General features: G+C 36.7%; 1 protein-coding gene across 2 annotated transcripts in view; it reads left to right on the forward strand.

The window, feature by feature from the left end:
* PDE6C (phosphodiesterase 6C) overlaps positions 1-9,625 on the forward strand; it is a 28,583-nt gene extending 18,958 nt beyond the window's left edge. The window contains exons 16-23 of one of the 2 annotated variants that reach the window (XM_048311724.1): positions 673-773; positions 1,809-1,916; positions 2,791-2,854; positions 3,635-3,709; positions 3,854-3,937; positions 4,806-4,959; positions 7,367-7,417; positions 8,034-9,625. In XM_048311724.1, the coding sequence (XP_048167681.1) occupies positions 673-773; positions 1,809-1,916; positions 2,791-2,854; positions 3,635-3,709; positions 3,854-3,937; positions 4,806-4,959; positions 7,367-7,386 (606 nt within the window). In that variant the 3' untranslated portion in view covers positions 7,387-7,417; positions 8,034-9,625. The remainder of the gene's footprint in view (positions 1-672; positions 774-1,808; positions 1,917-2,790; positions 2,855-3,634; positions 3,710-3,853; positions 3,938-4,805; positions 4,960-7,366; positions 7,418-8,033) is intronic. The other variant, XM_048311723.1, reaches the window with a different exon arrangement.
* Positions 9,626-10,159: the final 534 nt, after the last annotated feature.

The following is a 10,159-nucleotide window of genomic DNA, read 5'->3' on the forward strand; positions in this document are numbered from 1 at the left end:
TGCACATATGTACCCCTTCCATCCCTTGTTTGCAGCAGCAGGGCAGGCACCCACATCACCCTCATTTTCCACTCCTAATCCCTGTGGTGATGCTATTGCCTGACCTCATGAGGCCAAGGAATAAATCCTTACACTAAGCAGTAGCACTATGTTAATAAAAACCCCAGAATGTTTATGATATGAAAATAAACAAACACCTTTCCCTTTATTGGTGGCAATGCACTTTTTCAAATGTGAGATGCCAGGGACTGACTCCTGCTCTTGGGCAGAGCAGTTGGCAGGACCTCTGGAGGCTCTCACCAGTGGCAAAGCTGTGCCCTGGCTCATGCAGGCCTTGTATCTCTGTTAAAGAAATAAAACCAAGACACTTAGAAAAATGCTGTGTGATGGTCTCATTCTCTTTGCTTGAGGAAAAGGACATTGCACTTACCATGGTAGGTCCCATACACTGCTGCAGGCAATTGTGCCAATCCAGTGTAACATGAAAAAAAGGGGAACTGGGATGCTTTAAAAATTCAGGAAAGTTAGGTTTATGGAATATGAATTTTTAATTTTTATCATTATTTTAATTTAAGGACTGTAGTTGGACAATTTTGTTACCCTGTTCTGTATAGTACAAACCAAAAACAGTGTTATGAAAGGAATTGAAATCATAAACTTTCCACCTTGCAGAGTTTAAACATCTTCCAGAACCTAAATAAGCGCCAGTATGAAACTGTTCTACACTTATTTGAAGTTGCAATAATAGCAACTGACTTGGCTTTGTATTTCAAGTAAGTATTAAATTCTGTATAACTTCCTACTGAAAAAAATCGATGCTATAGATTGTATAACTGTAGTTTTTAGTCGTTTATATGCAGCATACAAAGATGTTTATATGCAGAGAACAGAGCTCTATTTAACATGTTGAGTCTAATTCTTGCAAAAACCAAGACATTACTTATTTGATTATAAGCTTTCAAATTAGAGAATGCATGAATGTATATAATACTTAGTATACATTTAGTAGGTCGTTTCAATACACTTTTAGTTACAGCAAGTACTATATTCCAGAAGTGTGCATTCAGTAGCCTAATCATGACGTTGTGTGCCATGCTGAAAACTAAAAAAACCCGGCAGACATCCACTGATCCCAGTGCTAAATACACCAAAGACTCCAAATATCAATTCTGTTCCTAAGTTAGTGAATTAATGTGCTTTAATAATGGGTATCTTCCTTAAAGATACGTGGAGACTTTTGTTTTATGACTGGGACAACTTAAAGTCAGAAGACAGGTAAAAATTCAGGAAGTTGTTCAACAGCAGTTATTAAGATTTAGAGAACAGTAATCCCATTATTTCATTAATTCTGAGCACAAACTAGAAGATTTATGAAACAACAGTAAGACATGCTTATATTTCTGAAATTTCTTTTCAGTCAGGTCTTAGTAATTCTTAGGATTTCTGATGGGAGGGAGTAGCAGAGCATTTATTAGTATTTGCTTCACTTTTCCCAATTCAGTATGTTACAGGAAGTAACAAACACGTAATGCTAAAAAATAAGAACGCCACCCCAAAGAGTTTAATCTGAAGATGTAGGAAATAGGTTATTTCTTTGTCAGGAACTCTGACATATTACTTCACATGTCAATGGTATAGAGCAAAAGCTAAATGTCTAGATTACCTGAAAAGTTTGCATTCAACTGCAGGTAAGTGTTACTTTGATACCACTGTGACTAGGATGGCTCTTGGGAAAAGCACAAATATCATAAACATGGTTTTTGGAAATCACATTCAGTAATATATGCTTTATTGGCTTGTTTTAACAGGAAAAGAACTATGTTTCAAAAGATTGTGGATGCAATTGAAAAAATGGAAACAGAAGAGCAGGCAATTAAGTATATATCTATTGACCCAACGAAAAAAGAAGTCATCATGTAAGTGGCTAATATTTTACTCCCTATTCAATCAATTATCAAGGACTAGATTTTAAATTAATTTGGGCATCCAAACATGCAAATTTGGACAAAGTGTTACTGTCCAATGACGAGCATAACGATAATTTTAATTTAGAAATGGATGCCTACAATCTTCTTAACGTGCAAAATGTTAATCCATTTGGCATCATAGGTATTTAAATTCCTTAAAATCTAGACCTTTTATTTTTTTATAATCATCCTAGCACAGGATAGTTAGGGTTGGAAGATCCTCTGGAGATCATCCTGTCCAACCCCTCTCCCAAGGCAGGGTGACCTAGAGCAAGTTACACAGGAACTGGTCCAGGTGGTATTTAAATGTCTCCAGAGACCTCACAACATCCCTGGGTAGCCTATTCCAGCACTCTGCTACCCTCAATGGATGTTTGTTCTTCGTCATGTTGAGGTCGAACTTCTTGTGGTTTAGTTTATTGTCATTGCTCCTCACCCTGTTGTTGGGCACCACTGAAAAGAGTCTGGTACCATCCTCTTGACCCCCGAAACTGTTGCAGTGGGGATCCTGCAACACGCATATATCAAACCAGGAGTCCCGTGGAAAGGAAATATATACGGACAGACAGATTCTTGCTAGCTGTTTCAGAGATGTTTATTTCTCCAGCCGCATGGCCGGAGCTCTGCCCAGGAACTGTTCCAGTCACGGGACCAAGGGTCCTTCTGCCCGCGCAGGGAACACAAACCAACCAATGGGAACGAGGCTGAGCAGGGACAGGGAAGCCCCGTGTCTGTGCCCTCAGGGCCCCTCTCCCAGGGCTACATGGCAGGGGAGGGACCCCAACACGAAACTATACTCCTGTTTTGGTTTTTGTTTTCAAAGGGCTATGATGATGACTGGATGTGACCTGTCTGCAATAACCAAGCCCTGGGAAGTGCAGAGTAAGGTAGGTGCTTTTGATACAGACAATACTGCATTTACTCTCTGTTTTACTGTCCATTTGGTGCATGACCAATTAAAAAAAAAAATTAACTTATTAACACTTGATACATGTTTAAGTACCTGTTACTTCCAAAAAAACCCCTCTACCTTTCTGTCACTGTGAGTGTAGGTGGTCCATGATGTCTCGACCACTCTACAATTGTCAACCCTTCTCTACTTGTCCTTCCACTAAGGAAGGTAATTCTAATGCTAATTCTGGCAGCTGTTCTAGCTACCCTTAAATATCACTCAGTTCTTTGCTAGACAACTCTTGCTACTATTTTTAAGGCACAGATTTAACAACAGTAGGGTTTGAATTGTGTCTGTTCTGTAGATCTTGGTGCCACTGCAAAGTAGCTTAAACACATTCTGTAATACAGTGTGGTACATAAGTACTTCAAGTACTCCAGAATGTATTGACCATCCTGCTGAAACTCATCACTTAGCCTTACAGGAATATGTTTTAACACAGCATAATCAAAATACAACTGCGAATACTTGTTTTTCCAAGTTATACACATTACAGGTATTACAAGACTGTTACGTTGCTAATATTGCCTTGTTCCTGTTGGCAATAATCTGTTATTTACTGCATCAAAATATTGTTAGTGATAATTTACTAGGAAAAGCCTTAAGTACAGCAGACAGTGTCTGTAGGTTTTTTCATGTTTTTTGGAAAGCCTTGTTTAATTTATTTAAATTTACTACTTTCCGCTGACAATTCCACTGAATTATGCCTATTCAGGTTGCCCTCATGGTTGCAAATGAATTCTGGGAGCAAGGTGACCTAGAACGAACTGTGCTACAGCAACAACCTATTGTAAGTACCAAATAATATAACAGTGTTAAGCAATATTAACTGTTATTAAAACATTGAATAAATAATGAACCATGACGCTTATGAGATCACTATACCAAAAAGCATGATATCTACATGTTCTAAATCACTGATCTTCTGTTCTAGCCTATGATGGACAGAAACAAAGGGGATGAACTACCTAAGCTCCAAGTTGGTTTCATAGATTTTGTGTGCACATTCGTGTACAAGGTAAGATTAACTGGTTTTGTTTTCCTGCTCCGGCAGTTCTGATGGCACAATTAATGATAAGATATTGCAGTAAAAAATTCTAGACAGCTGCAGTACTCATGGTCTTGGGATGAACAACTATCACAACCACCATAATTTTTCAGTATTTTGTTACATCAAAGAATTGTTCCCATAGAGCAAGTTCAAGAGATGTGAAGCAGATTCATAAAAGAGGAAGATCCCAGCTAAACTTCAGGTTGCTGAAGTTTTGTTATTGCCTTGAAAGACTGAGTTACAGAGTCCAGTTTGATTGTTCCCAGTCCCACTTAATATAAGCAAGCAACATGGATGGTTAGAGAAAGCAATTAATAGCACAGCAAAGGGAATAGGAAATATGTAGTATTTGGGGCATGTAGATATGCTGCTTCTTCTGTAAGGCACTGACATGTCAACATTCTTAATCCCTGTCTAGTTTTTATATTATCCAAAAATGTCAGGCAAAAATGTGACACGATTCTTTAACATCTTCAGAAATATCCTCATCTGCTTGGAATATATTACAGGATAACTGACTTTTTAATTGTATCCTGATACTGATAATCATATGATAAAATATCATGCATTATAGTTGTATTATATGAGTCAGGCTATCATATGTAGGATTAGGGAAGATATTAAAATGTGCAGCATATAATTCCAATATTTTCCTAACAGACTATGTGCACAATAGGGCATTATTATCCCAACATGGTATTTCCAACAATATGCCTTGGAATTAGATGCAATAGAAAAATAAAATGTTTTCCCAGCAGTATTTCCACAATTTCAGACTTAACAATTCATCAGTGCTTACAAATTTCTAATTTACTAATTTCAATTGCTTGTACAGGAATTCTCGAGGTTTCACAAGGAAATTACACCAATGTTTGATGGTCTTCAAAACAACAGGGTTGAATGGAAAACACGAGCTGATGAATACGAAGAGAAGATGAAAGCTATTGAGGAACAAAAGAAAAAGGAAGAAGAAGCAGCTGCCCAAAAAGGTTAAGTAACTTCTTAAGTTTTCATTTACATATATGTTTAAGGCAGTCAACATATTCTCTCTCTCTCTCAAATTCACACATGCAGCGCACTTGTGCAATATTAAGCTTTATAAGAATGGTATGCAAGTTCTGAATTAGCCAAATAAGCTTTATCTTTACTTGGAAAAGGAGTAAACTTTAAAGACGACACAAATCCAGTACACTAACCTCATTTTCTGAACTGCAGAATTATATAAAATATGACCACCACAAAAGTGAAGGGAATGTAACATTTCTTCTCTGTAAAGAATAAAAATTGAATGTAATTAAACACTTGCTTATCTGAAATACAAGAGATGTATCAAAATTCTGTGTGGCATCAGTCCCAAATGTATTCAGGTGCTTTGTTTTCAGCTGAAAATGAAAAGCATAAGAGAACAGAGAGTATGCATTCAGAATATAAAAAACCAGTGCCGGTCCCCACTTCTCTTCCAAGTTTAAGATAAAGCTTTTGGCTCTAGTTCCCTACCACCAGTTTTTTGGCTGAAATACACTGTCTCATATAACAAATTCAACACTAATCTTCCAAAGACAGACCAAGTCCTAAAATTGAAAGCATGGTTCTGCATAGCATGACCCAGAAGAGAATCTGATTTTATATAAACTGGAAACCTATCACTCAAGTGTAAGAGTGAAATGAGTCAGTTACTTTTATTCTTTGTATTTCATGTGGAGCAGCAGGTCTACGGCTCTGCCAATGAATTGAGATGACTGAAAAGGTTCACAGATTAAAAAAACACGTGTGATTAAAGCAGTGATATATGGTCAGCTAGTTTGAAGAAGAAAAGTTAGTTTACTCTGTTTCATACATCTTTAAAACAGAAAACAGTACCAAATAATTTATTTGTTAATCAGTACCTCTGAGAAATACGTGAGTATTCTTCACATTTCACACAAAAGACGCTACTAAAGGCCATCCATCAAGTTATTCTCAGTGTGTGAAGTGGAACTAGTTATTGGCTCCTACAAAATTGATACTAGGTAAAAATAAAAATAAATGTTTAAAAAAAAATAAAAAAAGTTGTTGCAAAGCGGTTTAAAAAGTACTGTAACAACATGATTTAATCAAAGCAGGTTTTTGAAAGAGTTTAATAAAATGAGTCAAATATTTTGGCCTGCTCACACTGTGATATTACTTACACGCATTTTCACAGGAATTCCACCCTCCTAGTTGCTCCCAAATTTACTTTCAATGGCACTTTATTTTTCTGAAATAATGTAATTTTATTTAAGATTCATTTATTGCTGAGAACTAGCTGGTTGCCAGTATGAAAAAAGTACTTTTTCCTTACACTGGAACATGACCATCTGAACTTTACAGAAATACCAGCCAAACAAACTAAACCAAAACCTGGGACCTCCTCATTCAACTTCAAACCTCCTTATACATTTGCCTTCTCAGCCAAGAATGTTACCAAAAAAAGTTACCAAAGTCAGATCCAATGCTCCTAAGCACAGGCTTCTTAAATAGAAATTAAATCATCAATTTAGGAAGAGTCAGGTATTTCTACTCTCACTTGGAAGTTAGGACCATCTTACATCATTGGTATTTTGGAATCACTTAAGTCATTGACTTAAGATACATTTTCCTTATAGGAAAATAGGAAACCTTACACAGGCAAGCATGGACAGACTGATTTGCAGGAGCTAAGGATATGGCCTTTGTGTATCATAACTGGCAACACAAAACAAAAGGGAATTATTCTGCATCTTTTTAAACACACACTGGAATGAGGGCATGGACATTTGTGAAGAACAGATCTGACACTGTCAAATCAAGGCCATGTAAATACATAGGTTTGTTAAGCCAGTTCATACAAACAAAGATTTGATACCTGCTGAACCATGGTGGTTTCTCTAGAATAGCCACTGACCTGGCTATTTGTCAGGGTCCTTCCCCCTGCCATGTAGCCCTGGGAGAGGGGCCCTGAGGGGACAGACACGGGGTTTCCCTGGCCCTGCTCAGCCTCGTTCCCCACTGGCTGGTTTGTGTTCCCCTGTGTGGGCAAGGACCCTCGGTCCGGGGATTGTGAGAGCTCCTCGGCAGAGCTCCGGCCGTGCGCCGGGAGAAATAAACATCTCTCTGAAACATCTACCAAGAATCTGTCCATATATATTTTTTTTCCACGGCCTCCTGGTTTGATACATTGTGTTACAGAATCCCCGCTGTAACAGCTATTCTTAGCCATTCAGTAGACACAAAAGAAACATGTTTGCTGAACCACTACAGTGGAAAGTTCAGAACTGAAGTAAAGCAAAGTACAGTATTAAACTGAGAAAATCAAATACATAGTTAGTAACATAGTGTTGATTATATCCACAAATTACAGAGGGTAGGACACTGATTATGTGACATGTTTCAATGCAGGTGGAAAGGGTCGAAAATGACCTATAACATGGTGATCCACAGCTTTCAAATGTAAGTTTTAATTCTAATATTGGTATCTTACCTTAAGTGAATCTGGAAACGCAATTTATTACATTGAAAGAACTTAACCATGACCAATGAACATCTGTGGAATCATTTGAGAGAGAGTAACAGAATCAGTAGTTATAAATAAAAACATGAAAAGTGTCTCTCTCTCTTAATTGGTAATTACAAAGGGATTTATGCAGGGCTGGAAGAAGGTTTATGCAATTAGGTCAGATTAGTTTTTGTATCATCTGCTTCAAAAATAGATTCACAGATTATATTGCTTCAGGAATTTCTTTCTTTTGCATGGCTTGCATACCTCTGTTTTGTATGTGTGGGACAGAGTCATATATTTAAATACTGAAACTTTCCAGTAAGAGTGGTTCAGTGTGTGTTTGGTCCCTTGAGAAATGCTGGTATCAACTCCTACACTATGTACACATAGGTATATATAACATGTCATTGTTTCTTATTCCAATATCCCAGACAAGCAGTGAAATTTCAGAAGACCAAACACACACAATATGCATAAAATAAAAGCAGCACATCTATAGCAAGGAATTAGAGCAGCTAAAATTAACAGAAAATACTCATTTTACTTTCCTTCCTTGTTTTTTAACAGAAGGTGCTGCTGGAGGTGGTGGAGAGGAAGGAAAATCCAAAACATGTGTAGTTTTGTAATTCTTTGTCTCAGACACTGTTCCTGCTACAAGAAAAGACATCTAGAAAGAACTTCAATGAGCCCCAGTGGATTTCTGCTTTGCATAGAATAGTATAGATCAATCTCTTAATCCTCTTAAACACTTGCCATTTGTTGGAAATAATTTTTAATGGATTAAAAAAATGGTTACAATTAAAAACTGGAAAAAACAATGGTGCAAAATGAGTTAACTGTGTGCTCTAGGTATTTTTTCATGTCACTCAATTTATATACAGTATTTTTATTAAAATATGTAACTTCTACACACTGTCCAGAAAAAAATAAATAATTTTGACAGATCTTATATGAAATTACTGAATGAAATCTAGTATGTACAACTCAAACTAAAAATTGCGATATTCGTAACTTGGATATTTAGATTTATATATTATGTGTATTTCCTTAATCTGTAATTCTGTCATTTTCCTTCATCCTCAATATTATATAAAGTTCTGGAGTAAAACAACTCTTTCACTTTAGGAATGCACAACACAATTCCCTCACTCTTGTCTATAAAAAGCAGGCCCATGGTACACTGTATTTTTTCCAAAATTACCAATGATAAATCTGTACATTGTAGCCATCGCAGCCTTTTGATCATATGCAAATGGCTCTCCCACAGTTCCTAAACTGACCAGCTTTTATTGTAAAAATCTAAAATAGCAGATCACAAGCATCATATTTTACACACGAGTAAGAGTTTACTCAGATACCTACACCAGTGTATCTACAGCAGGATCTGCATTCAAGGGCATTTTAAAAGGCTCATGTACTCCCAACGCATCTCTTGCAAAATGCAATAAATTAAAGTATTTGAAAACCAATTAACTGACACCAACTTAATCTTCTGAGGGAGAGGAAAGCAGAAGTAAAGCACATCAATAGTCCCATTATCTGTCTTTCTACAACCAAGAAGACAGACTGCACACAAATTAGCTCTTCATGAACACTGATCTCCCTCCCTAAACCTTTGGAATGAGTCCACTCCATACCTTCCACTCGGGCAGCCAGCTCCTCCTGCGGATGGAGGAAGGCAAATGGCCAGTATGTTAGGCACAGATCTGAGTATTCACTGGAACCAGTTTCAAGTCTAATGAGATGGATGTCAAATGCAACTCCCGCAATAGAGAAATTCAACATGCAAATTCAATCCTGCCACTTTCCCTCCCCCTTAAACAAAGCAGACTCACACTTTTTTCCTCTGGAGGACCTTCCGCATCCACACGGAAGGGAGAATGAGAAATTTGCTCTACATAAACCTTTCTAAGAATGGTCTTAGCATGAATGAACAGATATTGTGTACCTTTATCACTCAAAATTAGAGGAATCCACAAAAAAACTCCAAACACAACATTCTGACTTATAAATGTGTCAAATATTTTATGCAAACAGTTATGACATAAAACTGGTTATCATGTTACTTTCTGTATTAAAAGCCGCTACTAAAGAAAACTATTTCAAGGTTGTTTTACAACGTAATTTTATTCAAACTGTATTAAATTATGTATTTAATATGTATAGTCTAACTTTTTATAACTGTATTTTAAAGACCCAAAGAGAAGCTAGTTACTCAGAACACATACTTAATATACGATACTTGAAGCAACAAATATAGCAACGCAGTCAACAAAAGCCCCTTTGGGCAAGTTGCACACGTTTAAGCAGATTGCTGCAGATTGGATTTGACTCTCAGCCAAGCTTGCAAGATGACAGAGAATTAACTTTTCAATCCACCTTCTTACCTAAAGAAGCCTTCATGCAAGGATACGTTTATTTCTTACTCAAGGACGCCCTAAATATGTCCTTGTACGGTCATCTATTATGTAAGTACAAACTGTTTAAAATGTAATTATGTTAAGTAATACTTGTAAATAGAGTTCTCAACATTCATATAAGTGCATGTAAGATGTTCATAAGTATGCTAAAACCATCTTTGCTGTTACATTATCCACATCAAATACTTACTAGAAATACTTTCTATAAATATATCTACAGTGAGAAGTACTTATCAAAAATACATTTTATACAACATTAACTTTCCTCAGATT

The sequence above is a fragment of the Corvus hawaiiensis genome, chromosome 8, assembly GCF_020740725.1.
Source record: "Corvus hawaiiensis isolate bCorHaw1 chromosome 8, bCorHaw1.pri.cur, whole genome shotgun sequence".
NCBI lineage: Eukaryota > Metazoa > Chordata > Aves > Passeriformes > Corvidae > Corvus > Corvus hawaiiensis.